Here is a 22,145-nt window from a genome sequence, read left to right as displayed (position 1 = left end):
CAAAGTCAGAGTCAGACTGGCAGCCATGTTCAACATGCTTTGCAATTGGCAAAATTGTCTGCTCAGTCTCCTCAGCCAGAGTATTTTGTACTGTCTCTTCAAATTATGAATATTTACTTACAGACAATGAGTTGGATCCATACTTAGTCATGGGTCAATTCCAAGAATGATTATGGCTGCAACCCTATACTCACCTCAAAGTAAACCCCACTGAAGTAGCGCTTACTTCTGGGTAAACATGAATATGCCTATGCTGTCAGTTTGGTTCTAACCCAGTATGCTTCCTATTCACCTCCTAAAAATAAATAGCTCTGTTAAATAACTAGCAGTTCTTCCCTCAAAGTTACATGCCCTTAGTTGTTTCTGCACAGGAAAACTTGTACCTCTGTTCCAGCCTATTAATAAAAGGAAAGGAGAGATTAAGAGGAAAGATGAGATTTACTAGGTTTTAAGAACAGCCTAAGGAACTCAGAAGTCTGTAATAAATATAAGAAGTTATGTGTGACATCTAAGCAGTTTAACAAGAATATACATAGTGAGAGACTTACGTCTCTTCTAGTTAACATTCCAAAAGCACTGTTGCTTCACTCATACAATGACCAAAGTTACCCTTTAACTAAGCAATATATATAGGAAAACACAAATTCTATATTATATAAAATATAGATGCCTAGATATTGTAAATTTACTGAACAAAATTTATGTACCGCTCAATTGTAAATAAAACCTCTAAGCTGTTGATAAAGAATGCTCTGTTTTTCAGGGCACAATGCAAGGTGGGAGCGTCCTGAAGCTGGTATAACAACTGGGGTCAGATTGGGCCTGATGCCATCAAGTGGAAATAGAGATGGGCCCAAAACACAGAAGTGGACATGGAACTGACATAGGACCACCCATTGAAACAAAAGAAATCAGCTGAGTGCTAGAGTTTGTCTGGTGGCTTTAAAAATGAAACCAGCAAAAGTATTACCTTAAGTTAGCAATGTTTCTATTGGAGAGATTCACAAGTTCATTAAAATTTGGCCTTTCAGAATGCAGTAAGAAAATAGGCTTGAATGCTAGCATTCAGGGGTGCAAACTTGAATGCATATGGGGGGCAGGTAAGGCCTGCGCCATATAATCAATCACAAGACATGACACACACACACCATTTGAATGGCAATGCCCATAAACTTTGGGGGGCCAAAGGGACCAAGGCCCCTAGGATTTGGCTCCTATGCTAACATCTATGCTGCTCACCGAATTTGTCTTTTCAGCGTCCCTTGCACCTAAATTTATACTCTAAAGTTGGGAAACTCACTGAAACAAAATTGCTACAGAAGGACTGTAGCCATTAAGCAAGATCAGCAAAAAATGTTATTTTTTGCATGTGTAGAAATGCCTTATGCTTGTGCAAAAAGAGCAGAAGTATCCAACCCTAAAAAGAAGTAAACTAAAATGGAAAGTTGTTTGAAACTACTGTGAAATAAGCACTTTTCTACTCAATGTATCTAGATTTAATTCCAACTATTCAAATCTAAATCACAATCTATGATGAAAAAATAGCCTTCACAAATTTATAAAAGTATCATTTCTCACCACTTAGCTATACAAAATGCTTTACAGAAAGGTTCCACATTTACAGATGATTTAGCAGCACAGACGGTGAAACACTTAATTCTTGAATTTTGAACTGATCAATTTTTATACTCTATATTTGAGGTTTAATGGCATGCCTCTTCTAGTACCCAGCTGGTATATTAGCCTCTGCCTACTTGCAGCTTAATCTGCCAGCTTCATTTGAATTTAGATGGCAAACCAAAGCTGTTTCTAAAGCCAGCCTTCTGGTTCCAAGTAATATCAAATTAGTAGTGTACATTTAATCAGGTCCATGGCTGCTCACACAGGTAAATATTATCAGAAACTTCCTTCATTTTACTCACATACAGAAAACTGACATAAAGTGTTTTTCTCTAGGGTCAAGGTCGGAAAATTAAATGTTTGTCACTAATTGAGGAACTTATAAGGGACATGTTTGTTTTTATGAAAATCTGCGTTGGTATAGGTAATAAAGGGGGCTGTTTTAAAAGGTTTAATGCAGAGCTTTATTTTGCATGAATATTCATCAGTATTTTGTGATATAAAAACAAAAACCTAGACCTCTAATAAACTCTGTTACCAAAATTTGCCTGTGTTCTTCCCAACTAACTAAAACCCTCAAATCTGATATACCTATATAACCCAAGACACCTTGATTACTAGGAAAATCTAAAAATGAAAAATTCATATACAACCCTCAATAAAAAATAACTTAGGGGTTACTCAAAAGCAAAATTTCTCATACACATAACTTAATGTAATGAAAGTGCCTCTATTGGCTAGATTTCTATATTTTGGCCAGCTTCATCTGGATAGCTTCATCCAAGCTCCACTCTACCCCAAACCAAAGCCCATCTAAAGTAGCCTGCTTAACCAATGAACAGTACACATATGCCATTTCTTTGAATATTCCTTCCGTCCCAGCCAGAAGGGGACCAATTACAGAGCTTCACTCAATCAAGCCTTGCCTAGAATGGCTATCTATGCTCTCATTGCCTCCACTTTCCACAGATACCACTAGTGATTTAAAATCACCCAGTGACACCCTCATTGCTGAATTACACCATATCCACTTGACAACCCCACCCACAACTCCCCTCTTATTACATTATCAATTACACAAGATACTTACCTCTTCCTTCAACTGCTGCGCACTGTAACTGTTTAATAAAATAGGGATGTTTTGCTCAATGGGTGAAGTATGGATGGGGAAATGGGTGGCTGAGAAATGTGTTACTGCTCCTTAAAACAGTTACAGTTCCAAGACAGAGCAAAGTTAAGGAGATGGGGCTAGTGGGAGATGTGAAAAGGCAATGATGGATACAGCAGCTAAGCAGAACAGTGGTAGGAAAAGGTTAAGAAACTCTTGGCAACAATGAATTTTGAGAGCCTTTGATAGGGAAACAGGAGGCAATGTGGAAATGCTGGGCTGTTGCAAAGAGTTGGTGAAGAACTCTGAGATTTCCTCACTCTTACAGCTGGCCAGTGGTAAGGAAGATAATAACACAGTGAGGAAATGCCAGTCACAGGGTGCCACAAAGGAGTTCAGAATATTGGTCAGGGTATGAGGAGTCAGTAAGAAATATGACAAACTTTGCTTGATCATCTATCTGTGAAGCAACTTGAAAATTAATTGTGGATTTGTTTGTTTTTTAAAGTATGATTTAATAACCAGTGGCTGACTCAAGGTCACCTGGTAAATTTCTGAAATAGCTGGTCTCCCCTGCCCTAGCCAAACATTAACCATTATACCACACTGGCTTTCAAAAGTGTTGCTAACCACATACATAAGCATATCTAGTTTATCCAAATTAACTATAACTTTGATATTTAGGCTATTTTGCAAACTACAGCAGACCAGCAATTCCAGCAGCTTTATCACAGTTTGACAGTAATTTGCTTAAAGTTTTAGAGAAGAAGAGCAAAAGAAGTGGGAGTAAGACAGTAAAATTGATATATAATTCTAAGCAAGCAAAGTAGTGGCAAATTACAAATCCCTCTCTTATCATATTTGAGAAAATTATGACTGAGAAGAAATCATTGTTATAGCACTGAGCACTGTTTTGTAACTAGCCAAGTAAGAGGACCTTCCATATGAGAAAAAGTTAAAGCACTTCAAGCTTTTTAGCTTAACAAAAAAGATACAAGGGATGACATGAGTTTATACATTTACAGAGAGTTCTCCCAATCTCAGGGTCACCAAATCAAATTGATGGGCAAAAGGAAAGATACTACAAATGGAAGCACTTCAAACAACAACTACAACAAATTACTGTAGTTATGGATTTCACAACAGCAACAAATTACTGTAGCTATGGAATTCACTACCAAGATGTTGTGCCACTAGCTTAGAAGGGTTTAAAAGTGGCTGAGAAACCCATGAAGGATAGGTCTAAACAGAAACTAAGTTATGGGGCAGTATGCCATTAAGAACAAATTTCTCTTCAGCGACAGCTGAAGAGAAATTACTACTACTACTACAACTACTACTTTCATGCCCTGGTTTTCCAGAAGCATTTGGTAGGCCATAGTGAAAAACAGGATGCTAGATTAGATGGACTTTGTTTCCATTTTCAAATAAGTGATAAATAATATAGTCACTTCCTATAAAACCTTTACATTAATTATTTCAATTCATCTTTTAATGCTTCCTCTTCAATGAGTCCAAAAAATAACACTGTGCCAAAAATAATTAGTGCTGGGTATAATAACTGAAATTGACAAAGATGCAATTTCAATCTTCATATGCAAGCGTTTGTATTCTAGGTGCTTTTCTATGAAATCTTTAAATTTCATCATTGCAGCACTTTTAAGTACCAATAGACAATATGAACAATCTTAACCCATGAATTCTATCCCTAAATCTTCCCCCAAACCTTTACAAATAACAGCCCAGATATGAAGGATTTTCTTGCCACATATGAACTGCATAGCATACATCCAGCTACCACATCAACTTAGCAACTGGTAATAGTTCTGCTCATTTCGCTCTGAAGGTGAGTGAGGCTTATAGATTACCGACGCACGGCTTTAAATATTATATACCAAAACTAATTACTGGGAAAAGGGGAGGGGGCTACAGATGATACCTATGTTTATAGCACCCCACTCACATTTTAAGAATTTTCCAAATTAATAGTTAATTCATCAAGACCACTGAAATAAAGATTTCCTTCTATTGCCTATCTTTGACACCAATAAATTAACACCCAACACACTTCTCTAGACACCACACTACTGCAGATAAAACCATAATTTGCATGGTATTTGGGTAAAGGTGCTGGCAGCTTCCTTTTAGTGGTTGGAAGCATGCCTCCATTGAGAAAATGTAACTGTCTTTCAGTATAAATGTGCAGACACAATAATGAAGTTCAGGGAACTTCAAATGGAATCAATTCAAGTTTTGCTAGGCTCCTATCTTTTATCAACATCCTCTTGCTACATCAACAATACACCATATACTAGGTATGTCTGGAATTTAGTTTACAGCAATCACGATATGTAAATAAAATGTAAATGATAGAGCATTACATTAATCACTAATGCTTTGAAATATTTAGCTAAATAAATGACTGCAGTTGAAGGAGGAAGTCAAACATGACTGAAAAGAAAGATCAAAGATTTCAGCATACCAAAGCCATGCCCACTTATTTTTAAGCAAAATTATTAAGAGTCCATCACTGCAATTACATATTAAATGAGGGGATAGAGTAGTAGAAGTGTGAAGCACCATCCACCACAATTTGATTAGATCAACTTATTTGGTGCCCTACAACAACCTCTGACATCACATCATGGGGAAGTGACAAAAGCACTGTGGTAAAACATCTGCTTTATGTGCAGAAGGTCACAGGTTCAATCCCCAGCATCTCCAGGTACAGCTGAGATGGAATCCTGCCTGAAATCTACTGCCCATCAGTGTAGACAAAACTAAGCTAGATGGACCAAGTCTGACTTAGTGTAAGGCAGTTTCCTATGTTCTGTAATGGTCATGTATGTGTATGTGTGTGCATGTGTTGATTGGGTCATCCATATAACCTTTATGATCTCAAGTTGCTTTCCCTCCTTTTATATGGGGGGAAAAAACCTGTTAGTATACATGATATGAATTTCCCTGTTTTATTTCACATATCTTCACTCTTACCCAAGCCTGAAAATATGTAGGTTTCAAAAACTGTTTTAACAATTGCTTTACATTTCCTCATATGATAAAAGCAATGAGATTTTATAAGACAGGAGCTCTCTGAATGTGATGTAACCTTGGTTATGACACTTCTTTCCACTGCAACTAACAGGGAAAGACTATCACCTGCATTCCAACCATTCATTGGCTGAAGCTATGGAAATGTAAACTACTAAAGTTCCAAGCTTCAAAGAGAAAGCCTAGAAGCAATCACTTCCAGTTGTGGAATTTGAACTTCTAATTTCAATATGAGCTTGTGCAATGAGAGTAATATTTGAATTAGTATTCTATTTCAAAGGTTCTTTCTAAGTCCTTTCTAAACAATTTTCCTATAATTTACAGTCTGGCTTTCCAAATAAGTATACTTGCATGTGCATCTCTGCAGAATTACAAAAGTTGCGAAACCCCCCAAAAAACTGCTTCAAAAACCAGAAAGCATTTTTAAGCTTGAGAACCAGGAAGTGCAACAGATTTAAAAAGGCAATTTGTTGTTCTCATACCAATGACCAAACTGACCACCAACCTATTTATTAAGATACAAAGTCCATACTGAAAGCTCAGAGCCTTCAGCAGAAGTCAACAAAACAGTTGAAATCAACAAAACAGAATTGTTTGTTCCAAAATTAGATTTTACTGACGATGATGTATTAGCAAACCAATATGGCATTCAGTCCTCATTAAGTACATATAAGTTCCATTGATTTCAATGGAAGTTAAATTTAAGTTTATGCTTAACTTTCCCAATATTATCAGTGTATGTCCACTGTGAAACAAATCCCACTTATGTCAATGAGAATTACTCCCAGGTAAGTGTGTACCAGACTGCAGCCTAAAAGGTTCTTTTTCTTGACTGGATCATAGCTACAGCTTTTAGTGATTATTTTATTGTTGTTTTATTACTGAAGATATTTTTTAAAATGCTTTGAAGCTGAACAGATATCAGAAGGAAATCAATCAGAGCTAAGAATCTGCTACAAGCCCAAAAGAAAAGCATCAAATAAAAGGATTAGCACATGAGAATCAACAATATGCTTTATATTGTTTGTGATTTCCCCTCCCCAATATTTTGCCAAAGTTACTTGGAGCAAAATGCTTTATTAAGCTACAGATAAACGTTATTAAAGTAGTGCCTTTGTCACAAATTACTGTTTTCCTGTTATGCAGAGCCAAAAACAACCATGTTAATGCCAAGCATAGACTGTGGCCCTGAAAGCTTAATTAGACACATATACAGAGCATGAATGGCACATTAGGGCTCAGAAACCATAACCGTTTATCTTTAAATGGCATGACATATATAGTTAGGACATATGACAAAATTCACTCATGCATAAGAAAAAACATATATGCAGTACATAAAGGAACAATCAAGTTAACTTTATCTCCATTTCAAAATAATTCACAGATCCAGAGTTGTTTGTTCTTAGTATACATTGTAGGCAGTCCCCTCTCAAATCTATATTCTTTCCTCTTTGTCTCGATTTCAAAACAGTCCAGATAGGTTACTGGCATGACACTTTACTGAAATAGGGTGTCCGATATCAATTCAAAAAAGGGCCTGGCATAAGAGGTGCTGGAGTGTAGAGAACTCTTGTCCCCAAGATACAATGTCTAATGATGGCCTTCTGGAACTGTTAAAGAATATTAACCCATTTCAGCCAAGTAGTAAAAAAGAATGAAGGGAAGTTGAAAGAAAATGGCAGGATTTAAAACTAGCTTTAAGTGCAGAACCACTGATAAAAAATAAGTTTCATTTCATGTTGTATCCCATTTTTTCCCTTGCTAGAATCTAAAACATTTTTAAAAGTCAAATACAGTAATGAAACTGATAATTCACTCTAGTACAACAGAGATGGTTCTCACTCTCACATCTATCTTGCTCCAAAAGGGCACCTCAGTTCCCCACTATAATTCTGAAAACAAAGTCAACGTGAACTTACCATATCAGATGGAACACTGCTAGACATCTTGATATTACCCTGATGGTTTCAAAAAGTACAGAATAATATATTTTTTTTAGAAAAAAGCCAGCCAGCCAAGACGATCTTCCAGCTAACCAATCTTTGGTGTGCGTCTGTTAAGTTCTGAGATTTATTTTCGCCTAAACTACGGCAAGGAAACTGTGGATCGAGGGGATCAAAATCCAAAGAGGAACTGGTGTTGAAAGGCTCGATCGGAAACACCAGGGAAACCAGAGATGGCAGCAGATCCTTGTCGTCAGCAGCACAAACACCAACACCAGCGGTGCCAGGTAGACCAGAAAGAAATACACAAGGGCATGAATTGTGTACAGGCTTTTTCTCTCTTCCCCCTCTCGCTCTTCCTCTCCAGCCTAGACCAATAATGAATGACGAGGATGATTCAGAGGATAGTTCTGCGCCCGAGTCACCTCCTCATTAAAACGAGCGACAGGCAGGCAGGCACTCCGAGAAGAGAGAGAAGTAAGGCGACCTTCCTCTTTCCCTGGAGCCGAAGTTGTTGGGGGTGGTTTTTTATTTTATTTTATTTCGTTTCCACCCACCGATTCTCTCCAAGTGAAGGAAGGCTGAGGGAGAGACTGGGGCGGGCTCTTCTCGGTCCTCTCGGTTCCCTTTAGACGTTTATTCTTTTTTTGCAAAAACACAACCAGAACAAAACACCCGAACGGGGAAGGAGGGCGGAGGTGGGGGGAAAGGAGGGGGGCGTCAAAAGAAACGACACTCTCCCCCCTCAAACTGCAGCGGCGGCGGCAGCAGCAGCTCAAGGGGGGATTTAAACTGCAGTCGCCTCTTCTAGCAGCAGCAGCAGCGCTCGCCGCCCCCTCCGCCTCTCCTTCCTCAGGTCTCTGTTCTCCTCATCGCCGCCGCCACCGCCGCCGCTCCTCTCTCCAGACCCTTCGCCGCCTCTTCCTCGCCGTCCTCCAGGGGCTCCCTCGGCAGCAGGCGGTTAACGGAAACCCCCCTCAGCTGACGCGGCGGGGCTGCTCGCCCTTCTCTTTCCTCCCTCGGAAGCCGGCGCTTCTGAGGAAAAGAGGGGCGAAGAGCGAAACAGTTCGGTTTCTCTTTTCCACCCCTCCCCGCCCCTCAGAGAGAGTCGCTCTCGGCTACCCTTCGCCGCCCGCCGCCGCCGCTCCCGCAGCCGCCTCTTGTCATCTTCCTTTCAAACCAACATGGCGTCTGCGCCGAGCTGAGAAAAGGGGACACGGCAGGGGAAAGACGGACCTGGCAGCGCCCCCATCCCCCACTCCCCCCCCTTCTCCGCACACACAGACACACTCCGGCTCCGCCCCTTGTTCTTTTGCGGAGCCGCGTCAGAGCGCGGCTCCGCGCAGGCTCCGCGCGCAAGGCATCATGGGGGCTGTAGTTCGAAAAGGCGCAGCCAGGGTCTCCTCCTCCACCACCCTCCCCTCACAAAAATCGGCGGTGTGACGCAGAGCTTTTTCGCTTTGGCAGCTGCTTGTTGTTATAGCAGCCCCGGCTCCAGCAACTGTTGCTAAGGGGACGGGGAACTACCCGCTGCTGAAGAGGCAAGGGGGCCTGTGGCGCTGCTGGAGGAAGGGGTTTCGCACGGCTGGCTCCTGACTTGGCGCTTTCCCTTTCTCCTCGCACCCGAAGCGGTCCTCCCCCCCCCCAATATGTATGCTAGCCCCACCCCCCCATACTGTACTTCAGTTTAAGCCAGGTTTAAATAAATGTGTTGCCGGACTCTAGATGGAACTGGTTCTTGGGCTGTCATTTATAAAGGAGGGGAGATCAACGACTGCGGAAACCAAACTGAAAAGAAATGGAGCAGAGGTCATCACCACGCGCGCCTAAAGTACAAAGCAGTGGCAGGAACGAAACGTCACACCAACATATCTTCGTGTATTTGCTTTTAGAAATGGCCCTTTTGGAGGGCGCCTGAAGCCGCTGGACATTATTACATAGCTGTAAGCGCGCCAAGGATATATTTTATATGAACCCTGATTTTTGTTAAGTGACATAACGCCATTGGTATCCAATCTCTTCCTGTCAGCTCAAGTTTCAGGTGCAGGTAAGTCCGAGGCCAATCATTCTTCATCCTGAATATAGTGTGTTCTACTTTTGGGTGTGGATCTAAAAATCAAGATCATCCAGGAAGTAGGGCAAATATTTGTCATTCAAAAATTAATACTATCGCCTCGTTTAATAGATTTGAAGGTCCTGCACGCGTAGGTTTTGGCTTTGCTCGCTGTGACTACTTAAAGAAAAAGAAAAAACTGGCCAAACGAGGAAACTGTCAACAAAAGAAAGGGCCTTCAGTTGAGTATTCATAGCCATGAGAGAGCCATATATAATGAGCTGGATCCCACACCCAGACTAAGGTATATGGAGAACAAAGTGTCCTTTCTTGACCTAGTAATAGTCCTTTCCATTTCCAACAGGAATCAGGCACCTTTGACCTTCCAGATCTTGTGGCCTCCAGTTTGATCAGCCACAGCCAGCATAGCGAATGGTCAGGGATGTTAAGTGTGATAGGTACAGTACTGAAAAGCAAATGAGCAGCAGAGGAAGTAGTAGGGGATGTGGATTTCTCCTTAACCAGGCACCCCCCGGTTGGGAAAAACACTGATGACAAGGGAAAAGCGGATTGGCTTTGGGTGTATTTTTCAATATCTGGATTATCCCTGGATAGGGGAGATCTGAAAAGAAGTGAGATAGTGGCTGGTGGTGGAGACTGTCATGTGGGCAATGGTTAAAAACTTCAGGGACAAAGAGCATTAAACACACAGTAAATGCTACTGTGAACAAGCCCAGAGTTGTAGCCCATCTAAGGGACACAGGCTCCCCATGCCTGATTTGCAATTTTGTATTGTGCTTTTGTGTGCTCAAAGTACTTCACAGGCATTAAGCCTGTGGGGTAGATGAGCTTTATTCTCCTCATAGTGCAGGGTGCGGGGTAAGGCTTGAATGACAGCGACTTCCCTTGGGTGTTGTGAAGGGATGGCTCAGAGCCAGACCCTAGATCTCTTGCCCCTTTCCTCCCCCTTTAAAAAAACATCTTAAAAATAATTGTTTACCTTTGCCTACGGGACAACAAGCTTCAGTCAGTGACAAGGTTGGGCATGGCAAACCCAAGACCAGCAGAGGGCCCACTGTCCTAACAACGCTCCCATTTTCACACTTCAACAAAGTATCTGAAAGGGTCATATGTAGCCTAAGAGAAATCTCAGTTTGCATGCCCCACGTCTTCCAGGTTGGATGTCCCCACTGTCCAAGGGCCCCAAAATCCTGGAGCCAGGACTGAGTAGGAAAACCAAATTCCTGGGGTTACACTAGAGTGGTCTCAATTAGACAACTGGCCTGCGAGGGCAAGCTACAATATTTAAAACACAACATTAACATTAAAATACAATATTACACAATATTACAAAAAAAGTTTAAAGTGACTTAAAATTGCAAAATTAAGGTGGATCCTAAAAATATACACCTCAAGTTTCAAAAGCCACGGTAAAGAGATGTATCTTCTGCTTTCGCCAAAAGCTGTATAATGATGGTGCCAAACACACTATTCTAATCATTCTAATCCTCTGAGCTCCTTTTTCTATTCCAAAAGCCCTCTTTCTGATCTATAGGTTTTGTGACTGAGCTACAGCTCCACACAGGACCCTCAATTATTGCTCTCCTCAAGCCTTGAGGCAGCAGGATTAAAATCTGCTTAAATGAGACTTGAATCTACACCTCCTGTTCCTAGTTGCATTGACCCCCCATTAGCTACAAAGCCTTGTGCACGGTTACCTGCTGTGCGCTTGCTGTTATCTTTTCCATCCGTCCCTCTTGCATGTGCCTCTCTGCCTCTGCAAGTATTGGTCCTCCTCAGAGGGCAGTGGCGCTGTCAGGACAGGACATCGGGGCAGAGGTCCAGGGCCCTGCTCAGCCGAGCTGGAGGACTTCCAAATTCAGCACAGGGCTGGCTGATCACATTTTGAAGCAAGTGAACCGCCGTCTAAAGAGGAAGCTCCATTAAATCCAGAGTCACAAATAACCCAACTGCACCACTGCCAGAGAGACAGCAACGCAGGAGTGTGGTGTGTGCAGCATTATAGAAACAGCGTCTCCGCACAAAGGCACCGTTCCCATAGCAGGACTCAGAACCCTCTCCTGGGATGCCATGGGTTCTCCCTGCTGGCTTTTCGCTATAGCACGGTGTCAGCTAGTACTGTGGAAAGAGCTGTAGTCTCTTCTCTACTCAGTGGTTGTTTGGCCACCTTTGGAGGCTGGATGGTGCTGTCCATGCATGTGTAAATTTATCATATAGAATCATAGGACTGTAGAATTGGAAGGGACCATGAGGATCATCTAGTTCAACCTCCTGCGATTTAGGACTCTTTCACCCAACGTGGGGCTCGAACCCATGACCTTGAGATTAAGAGTCTCATGCTCTACCAACTGAGCTATTTGGGGGCCTTAGCAACAGGCTGCAGAGTTTCCAGCAACACTGTGTGAACACTTCCTATTATTGCTGCATTAGCTTTTGTTTTAACAGGTACTGTTTACTCTGCTGCCCAGAGAGCATAGGATCTTGACTGCGCTATCCTAGCATTAGCCCTGCCAAAGCTGCACTTGCAAAACAGCGCTATATGATCTGCCCATCTGACTTTTTACCACACAATGTAGTTTTTAACCAACGTGCATTAGAGTAGTCCTATTGAAACCATTATTATTGGCCTCAGTTCATAGGCATCAACTCTTAAGGAGCCCAGATCCCAATAAAATATTTGAGGGGCAGTCACCCCACATTGAGAACAATTGGGGCAGAGGAGGCTGAGCGTGAAGCTGAACATGGCACAGCTTCAGTGGCTGACGATTCCTCGTCCTCCTCTTGCTACAGAGAGGAAGGAGTGGGGAAGCAGCCCTGGGCTGGTGGCAGCAGAAAGAGGAGGAGGTGGAAACTGAGTACCAGAGGGGAGGAGCCGTCAGCCACTGAAGCCATACATGTTTGGCTCCACTCCCTGGCACCTCCCGGCATCCCTGTGTCACACACACGTAATGTGTGTGCCATCACCCCCCTCCCAATCTTCTGCTAGGTTGGCAACTCTGCTTCAATTAAAGTTTTGCAGACACAGTTTTCTTCCTCTCAACAGCAGTTGAAAGTCCAGCATAGCTTTTTCTGCTCAGGCTTGGACAGTGTTCTTTTGGAGGAGTGTCCACTGTAGATTTATCCTTTGCGAGATAGAAAGTGACACAAACTAAAAATCGAATCACACATATATTATATTGGAACTGGAGCTACGATTTCCATATTCCTTCATACCCTTCCTACAACCCTGGCTGAATGAAAATCATTTACAAATTCTGCTGTTTAACTGGTCAAAGAGGTCATATGACGCATGGACACCATTTTCCATTGTCCAGAAAAACTCCTTGCAACTATTAGGTCGTGGCCTCCATGTTAACAGGACAATAGTTTAGTGTTCTCTGGGATATGGGAACACCACCATTTTCATTCCTGTACATTTATTACTATAGATGGTTGGCACAATCAACAAAGACTTTCCCAAGATGAATGGTGTTACTATAAGAAACACTGAATAAACCCTTTTGCTTTCCTGAGCACCCTGCTTTCTTTTCATTTTGCTTTGTTAAAGGGCAAGAAATCCAGCAAAGGGGAAGATTAGCATGGGATGTGGAGAGCACAACAAACATACATTTGTTTGATGGAAGAATCTATAACTAAACAATCATAACTACCATGCTCTGATTATTCTGGTAGATTTTTTTTCCTCTTGAAGATACCGGCATTGATGCAATAGGAAAATCCCATAAATCAGATTTTCATTCTGGTTTGTGCTTATGGGTGTAGTAGTTTTATGTGTACATAAACACATCCCTAAGCCCCACAGGAAGCGTTAAAAAAAGAAAGAGGGAAACGTCATCTGATTGCCTCGAAGTCAACAAGCAGTTAATAGAGGCTGCTGCAATATCTACTTGTCTGTTTCTTAATAACAATATTTGAGCTGGCTGGGATTTCTCATAGCTCTTACTAGCAGCAGTCCATCTCTAAAATTTATTTGTGAAGCTTAATTATGAGCCGTGTTGATTCAAAATTAAACAAAAGATCAATTCTGTGCACACCCGCCTATGTCAGCATTCTTTTCTCGCTGATAGTATATCTGAATGTCGCAGAGGATCCTCCTACACAAACCAGCATAAATATTTTCCTGTGCCAAATGCCTGGGTTGGATTCCCTTTGATTATTAGTCTGCACATGTTTTCTTCAGCGATAACGCAAATCCTGTGTTTTGCTAACTTTGCTGTGTTTGTATGGTTCCTCTGTTTGACAACCTATTTGTTAGCCACTCTGCGCTACCCTTGCAGCTATCTCGCAAAAAGGCACACAAACAAAAAAACCCGACAAGGGAAATGCTGCAAATAGTAAATTGCAACTATTTGCAACTGACATGAATGGGAGTGCGAAAGTCCTAGCACCCTAACCGACAAAAAACAGACCTTCCCTGCCGCTACCTACAGGAAGAAGCATCAAGTGCCTAGCCCCTTGCATAGGAGACCTGTAGGTACAGGTGCAAAATTTGATAAAATTTCAAGGATGCCACACATGCACCACAGAATATTCAATTGGCCACAACAAAATGCTTCTTTCAGGCTTAGTTTCAGGAGGGGACCCTGCAGGAGTCAGCGAAGTCCTCTGTGGGCACATATGGGCCCCTGGGCACCATGTTGGTGACTCCTGCCCCAGTAGACTGGGTGTGGGAGAGGGCTATGGAGACACCGGGCATTCCTGCAAATGGGAACTACATCTGTCATGGCTGGGGACCCAGGCGCAGAAGATGCATTGCATGCGTGGGGGGAGGGGAATCCAAGGACTCCCTCTACCCTGCACCCTTCTCAGTACAAACCGAAACTGCTCTGCCACCCACCAGTAAGTAGCAAAAGTGAGGTGAAGGTGGAGAAGGGGGATCTAAGCCACCCTGAGGGCAGTGTGGGGTGCACACAGATGCTGTCCTGCTAATGCCGCTGGGCCCGTGACGTTTTGCTACCTGAGGCAAAGCAACAAATGTGTTCTCCACTGCCCCCCACTGCCAAACCGTGGTGCCTTGCACTCATGACTCACTTAGGATGCTCAAGAGGGACGTGAGGGGCTGTCACATTGGTCACCTGAGGTTTCCACCTCACGCTGTCCAACAGTAGGGCTGGCCCCTTCCTCTAAGTTGAGGAGCTGCCCATTTATTGATCTGGATAACATCTGACATCAGGAATCACAAGACAGGGAAACCAGTAGGAGAACACTTCAGTCTCCCAGGACATTCCATACAAGATCTCAAAGTAACTGTCATATTACAAAAGAATTTCAGTAATAGACTGGAAAGAGAAGTTGCTGAATTACAACTTATTGCCAAATTTAAAACCATGGAGAGACCTGGTCTGACTAGAGACATTGGGTTCATTATCTCATTATACATGATAAAGCTATTTTTGGCCATCTCATCCCTTGCTTTTTCCTGTAAGGCCAACTGCAGTCGTTAACTGTTGTTAACAGGTTTACCACACCTATCAGCCAATCACCCATTCCCACCACCCTTCTGAGTAATACCCCTCCCCACCCTCTCACTATATATAAAGGTCTGGTGACTTCTGTTTCAGTGTAATTGAAGAAGTGTGCATGCACACGAAAGCTCATACCAAGAACAAACTTAGTTGGTATCTAAGGTGCTACTGGACAATTTTTAAATTTATTTTTATATATTTCTACTGCGTCAGACCAACACGGCTACCTACCTAAATCTGGATAACATCCTGATTGAAAAGAGGGGGAAATAGGACCCTAGGCATTTTTTCTGGCTTGAGGCAGAACAGCAACTAGCACCCACAAATCCCACACAGCAAAATACATAGCTCCCAAGGGTGATCAATGGCACTTAAGGCTGAAAAATCCCTCTCCCCCTTCTCTTCCTCCTTGGCAATAATAAATAAATAAATAAATAACCTTTTGCTATCTTCTAATAACACCCCAACTGACCCCATTTCTTTGCTCTGTCTGTGTGGCATGGATGTCTTGCTGAATCCCCCTAACAAGAAAACCTGGAAAACGAATGGAAAAAGATTTGTGTCTGAAAGCCACTCCCAACCTAAGGAGGTGGGGCGGGTTGCGGGCTCACGCCCCGGACTACATTCTCGCGGGGCTGGCGCCAGCCCCGCGAGACTCAGGGATTCCCCAGTCTGATTATTATTAATTATCCCACAGTGCTGGCCAATTGGCTGGCACTAGGGGCGGGCTTACAATAGGGCACTTAAGGTCGGGGAAGCCCTGGCTCGCCCCTTTTCTTTCCTTACAGTAGCTGCGGTTTTTCCCACCCACCGACCTGCCCTCTAGGTTTGCATTCGGACTTAGCTATGGGCTTCGGCTGGTCGCCGCAAGGGGCCTGGTAGGAGTTTTTCCATTTGGCTAATTGGCTGTATTTTGAAGCCACTTGGTTTTTTCGCCTACCTCATAGCAAAACGTCACAACTCCTCGGTTTTGGCGGTAGGCATTGGCAGGGGTATTGTTATGCAAATGAAGTTGGGGGGAGGAGCGCCATCACCTCCCCCAAATCTTGAAGGGTAGTTTGTTAAAGGACTCCTGGGGGCGTCGCCTCGTCCGAAATCTACGGAGGCTAGGGCCTAAAGCGCGCTCCCGAGCGGTAACCCCTTGGGGAGCGCCTAGGGATGTGCATCTCGGGGGCTCCCCCTGTTGGTGCTTAACCCTTCCCGGTTAGACTGGATAGTCTGTTAGGGCCAATGCCTAAAGCCAATACCACTCTTACCTGTAATCAATAAAGTTGTGGCCATTTTTGCCCATTAACCTAAGTTCTGGTGTCTGATGTCTTTATTTATTCCATCCGTGGGAGGGGGCGGGAATCGCCACGCAATATACCCTGAAACTGAACTGGTAAAATACATCAACAAATTGCCATCATTAGACCTCTTTTCCACTCCCTGTGATTTCAGCAGCAAAGCAACTTCATAGACTGTTCTGTTGCTCAATCTGTCATAATGAAAAGACAAACCAATGTTTCACTTAAAATTCAATGCCCAGGGCAAAACAAACAAACAAATGGTCTCTTGTGGAAATGCCATACGTAAACAGCAGGTCTACAGATCTGGATTTATTAAATAATGATAAGTATTACTGTGTTTCATTCTTGTATTGTTTCTGGAAGTGTGAAATAAGTAGGTTTGCCATTCGATGAAAACTGAACTGAATTTTCCCCTCCTCTCCCTAATGGTAAGTCACTTGGAGTTTGGCCTGAGTGGGGAAAACTTTGTTGCCTCCATTAGAATGGTCTGTGCATCTGTTTCAAAATAGCTCTTTTGCAGCAGGTATTGTATTTTTGACTCTCCTTGAAGCTGTGTTGAGTCTGACAACATCGTTCTTAATGTGTGATGATGATAACAAAACAAGAATAATAATTTATAGGCACCAACCTTTTTTGTTCTGCTAGGATTTTTATTGGTGGCAGTCTCCAAGTATTATTAATGACTTACCCTTCTTTTAAAAACCCATTAGCAGATGTTTACCTCTTCATCTGGGATTTTAAGGGACCATTTGAACAAGCTCTGCTTTACTGCTTGAACTTCCTCCTCCTCTCCAGAAGATTAATGCTCTCACAGCTCATATTAAGCAGCTGAACTCCAGCTAGCTTCATAATGTGCACACATTATTTTTAAGCATTCAGATCTCTCTGTTGGAAGGGTGGTCTGGTCTTCAGAACTTTAAGAGAGGAAAGCAGGAGAGGCCTTGAGGTTGTCCATCAACAGATGGCATATGGACTGCAGACTGAATAGGAGCACGGGACTTGGGTCTCAGACCTCCACCCTATGGTGAGATGTATTGGGTTGTATCCAATGAAGTTTGAACCACTGAAATTAATGTATCCAATTACTCATCATGTCCATTAATTTCAGTAGATCTGAGTTGGACTAACATGGAGCGAATGTATTTCTCTTTATAGTAATTTTTCTAAGTTTTCATCTGCACATGTAAATTATCATACATAAATTTTATTCTAATCTGTTTCCTTCCTTGTCCTCCTCTGGGGACGCATTTTCCTCTTTCTTTTTTTTTGGCTGATGCATAAATAGCCATTCTACTCGTTTTAGGCATCAGGGAATGTTTTATTTGCCCATCCAATTGTATGCTGAGAAACTGTAGTGTGGTCACCTCTTCTTTCAAAGAAAAACAGGCAAAGCAGAAACCCTTTTATTTGTTTTCTGGCAATAGGTATGCTTCTTCTTTTTAAAAAAGAGCTAATTACGTATGCAATTAATTGCTAATTGCTTGTGCAGTTATATTTCAGACTGTTTCATTATTAAACGTTTGATGTTTATGTTGCTCCTAATATGAGATGCTAATCTCTCTGATAATCCCTCTCACCAATTCCCAGACTCCATGCTCAACGCATAACGAATGAAGATTCAACTACTACTTATGAATATTTTTAATTGATATTGAATGTTTAAAAAATCCACTCAGGTTTTACAGATCAAAGTTTGCTGTTTCTGGGCCACAATCGGTATGCTGCCCTTTATTGTTCAGAGAAGCTGTGGAGGCTCCTAGCACAGTCAAGGACTTGAAACCCTGCCGAATGCTTTGGCAGAACAATTAGAAAATAAAGCTTACAAATCATCTCTTTTCTTCACTCTGTTTTAACGGCAAAAAGGCTTTGGGAGACCAGACATCAAGTTAGAGCTGGTTTCTATGAATGCTTATGCAAAGTGGCCCTGTTCTTCCAAAGGTGTGTTTCCATGACTTTTGAATCCTTCCCAGCAAAAAATGAACTACTACTGTCTAGTAAACTCTTCTCTGGGCTGAGTAATCAGTAGTTTTCATCAGTAACAACAAAAAGACACATATAGCACTGTTTTTCTTACCTCACTTCACACAGGATGTGCAAAATCTGCAACCTTCCAGGAAAGAAAGGAAATTAATGGTGTATTAAAATAGTCATCTTAGAATAGTCCTATTGAGGAAACTGTGATTCTTTTTCTTTCTTTTTTCTTTTAAAGCTAATAAGCAGGGACAAACCACTTCCTTATAGATTGGCTGGTCCCTTAGGCTCAAACTATGTGAGATCTTTATCATAAGCCCCCCCCAAATTTTTATTTTCTACTTGAAGGACCCACCCAAGTGGAGATTTTCAGTTGGAGTCCAATGTAAGCTGGGGAGCATCTTAATCTTTCCCTTTCTACAGGTTTTCCACCCCCAAACTGGACCTGCAAGATGATATGTAAATCTAGTTTTGGTTGACTCACTCCCCCCCCCCCATAATATATTTTAACGATGGTCTTTATTATTGGTGAATAGCTGCCTCACAGAGCTTGTTGGCCCCAGAAAGGTAGGATATAAATTTTTGTTTAATAAGGAGTGGGGGGAAAGGAAGAAAAAGGTTCAGGGGTCTCACCACCAAGGTACTAAATTACCTGGTTATATAGTTTATTGTGTTTTTTAATTGCCTTCAATTGGAAAGTGCCATTTGAATCTTCATCCTCAACTATCAAAATAGGCCACCTGTGCTTCCAGGTCAAGTCTCCCCAGCCCTCAACATATATCAGGATAAAATTGGTCAGCTGTCACTTGCACAATACTGAAATGACGTGTTCCTGACAGCAAAGAATGAAATGTTGGCAACAGCCTCTCCTCAACCCAGAGTAGCTTCTAGCATTGCAGCTGAAAGCCTCCATCCATTTCCAGCAGTGTGTCATGCAAATGCCAGATGTAAAGAAAAAGCTCATTAAATTAGTGGTCATTAATGCACAGGAGGAAGGCCAGTAATGCAGACAAACCCTGGGATTACTTCTTTTTCTCCTTAGGGCTTAAAAAAGAAATCACTCCTGATTACATCTGAGCCCAGATAAGAATTTCAGTATCACTTTAACACGAACATTTCTCAAGTATGTTTTTACATTTGTGCCTGATATATTAAACAACCTGCCTGATGTTGCAGACCATTTGACAGTGGTGCATTTTGCTATGAATGCACAGCCCAACCTGCAACATTAATTAGGCCAATCTTGTCTTTGCAGAGCTAGCCCATCCATGAGAGTTCTTGGTTCAAATGAAAACCCAGAGGCATTATTTGTGATGCTCCTGTAAATAGATTTTGGTTCTGTAATCACAAAATAGCTAAGGGGACTGTGCAAGGTAAGTAACATTCATTAACGAAGTGTGAATTGTCAGGTCAAGGAAAGCAGCAAGTGAAAAGAAATGGAAAATACAAAGGATCACCAAGGAAACTGGTGACATCATTCACTGTACCTCTCCCAGCGTACATGTGCCATATTCATAAGCAATGAATCTTCCATTATCCCTGACTCCCAATTATTATCCAAACTATTTGTGTAGCCAGTTCTGTGTCAAAGTAACCTTGCATAAAAACAGGACTCCTGGTTTCTAAAAACTCTATTATTTTGTGGCTGTTCTCTAAAGCTGTCAAATCTAAAACAGAACTGAAACTATCCATTTGTTGGGGGAGGGGGAGAGTCTTTAAAGAAACTTCCAACTTGAATTTGTTTTGCAATCTATGTCTATCTCTATCTCTATTTCTATTATTCCAATTAATTTCTTCTTGTCCTCCTCATTGTCAAATATTAATACTGCTCATTAAATGTGTTAAAATTATGACAACAAAGATGTAAACACACTGAACACGCCTGTGTTTAAGATTATTACCTTAACATTAATCAATAAGACTGAAGATTTAAGGTTTGGATGCCACCATCAAAATTATTTTATTTATTTATGTGATGAATTACCTTCCCTTCTCCCTCAGTTCCCAGGGCAGGTTACAACAATTAAAAATGCAACATTGGACACAGTTTAAAACAGCTCACAGCCGCAAAAATAGGGTGGGACCTAAAAATATGACAGAGCAAAGGCACTTAGAATCATAGCATTGTAGAATTGTAGAGTTGAAAGGGACCACAAGGGTCACCTGCAAGGCGGGAATCTTTTGCCCAAATGGGGCTTGAACCAGTGACCTTGAGATTAAGAGCCTTATGCTCTACCGAGTGTGGTTGTCACAAGGAGCCCTGTAGGCACACGCAAAACTACAGATGGGCTGACAGGTGGGAGTTTGGGCAGGCTGTCCTGACAGTCCCTTTGAAAAGCATCCCTCTTGACTCAGTTTTCAAAAGCGAGACCTGAAAAACTTTGAACTCTAAGTCAGAAGTTGCTTTCTGTAAATGAGCAAAAACCTGTGTGAAGCTCCACCCCAACTCTACTGGTGGACCTCTCTTATATGAGATGTACTGATGCTAATTCATGCTGAATGGCCTAAGTTGGAGACTTAGAGGCCGTTCATACAGCTACGACGCTTTCCACCTATTGATGCCTAGAACAAACTGCCTCCATCAGATAATCAACAACAGCCGCCTGCTCCAAGCTGCTCCCTCTGGACCCGCTCCGAGCTTACCATACCTTATTTTGTTTTCCCTTCAAGTCAGGCTCTGCCGAGGGAATTCTTATGACTGCCACCAGCAACACGCCATGACTCAACCCGACAGCACTTCCTATAAACATTGTCACTCTTTCCATACAAACAGACACGGTGTATCTACGTCTGCGTGTGAACTTGAAACACAAGCGGAGTCATGTAGCAAAACGGGGGGAAATAACGCATGGCCTCAGAAGTGCGGATGAAGCTATGCAAGAGATGTGGGGTTGGAGTTAATTAGCCCTTGAACTGTCAGGCCTGATTACTTCCAGCTGGCTCTGACATTTCCAAGATTAATTAGGGAGTTAGCTGTCACATTTCACAAAAGGACCACCATCGCACAAGCAACTTCTACCTGCCTTCTGCGCACAATGCTGCGACTCCGGGAGATAATTGCGGAGTCTGCGCAGGGAGCCTTCCAGGGTTGTTGCATTGCTTCCTGGATAAAACATCTCCATATTTAAGAGTGAAACTATATCCACATTCACTCAGGGGTTAGTCCTGTTGCATTCAGCGGGTCTTATAGAAAGAAAGCATACATAGGATTGCAGCCTTATGCAGTGTTGGGGACTGGCCGGGCTCATTTTTTTTTTATAAGATATTTATTAAAGTTTCCAGTTTTATACAAACAAAAAAGAAAAAACAAACATAAAAATATGAAAAACACATACATTTCACAGCTTATTTTCTTGTAGCTTATTTCCCCGACCTCCTCATACCTCCCCTTCTTGTATCCCCAGTTTAAGTTGTTTATACAGCAAATCCTTATCTCAACATCTTAAATTATTATAACTTCACATTCTTACTTAAAAAAAAAGAAAACAATTTTATCATAATTACAGCTTAAAACCACTTAATTCCAATCCAACATCATTCAACATTCCTTAATTTTGCAATATTTTTGTAAATAGTCCTTAAATTTTTTCCAATCTTCTTCTGCCAACTCTTCTCCCCGGT

At 42.0% G+C, this 22,145-nt stretch overlaps 1 protein-coding gene across 3 annotated transcripts in view; it reads right to left on the bottom strand.

Moving 5' to 3' along the window:
- UBL3 (ubiquitin like 3) overlaps positions 1-21,132 on the bottom strand; it is a 54,474-nt gene extending 33,342 nt beyond the window's left edge. The window contains exons 1-2 of one of the 3 annotated variants that reach the window (XM_081198058.1): positions 21,122-21,132; positions 7,702-8,882 (exon numbers count right to left, since the gene is read on the bottom strand). In XM_081198058.1, coding sequence (XP_081054184.1) covers positions 7,702-7,728 — 27 coding nt within the window. In that variant the 5' untranslated portion in view covers positions 7,729-8,882; positions 21,122-21,132. Of the gene's footprint in view, positions 1-7,701; positions 8,993-21,121 lie in introns of those variants that run through there. The other 2 variants (XM_081198057.1, XM_081198059.1) reach the window with 2 other exon arrangements.
- Between the last annotated feature and the right edge of the window lie 1,013 nt (positions 21,133-22,145).

The sequence above is a fragment of the Podarcis bocagei genome (genome assembly GCF_964188305.1).
Source record: "Podarcis bocagei genome assembly, chromosome: 6".
NCBI lineage: Eukaryota > Metazoa > Chordata > Lepidosauria > Squamata > Lacertidae > Podarcis > Podarcis bocagei.
The sequence above is the reverse complement of the archived record's forward strand: the minus strand, read 5'-3'. Positions and strand labels throughout refer to the sequence as shown.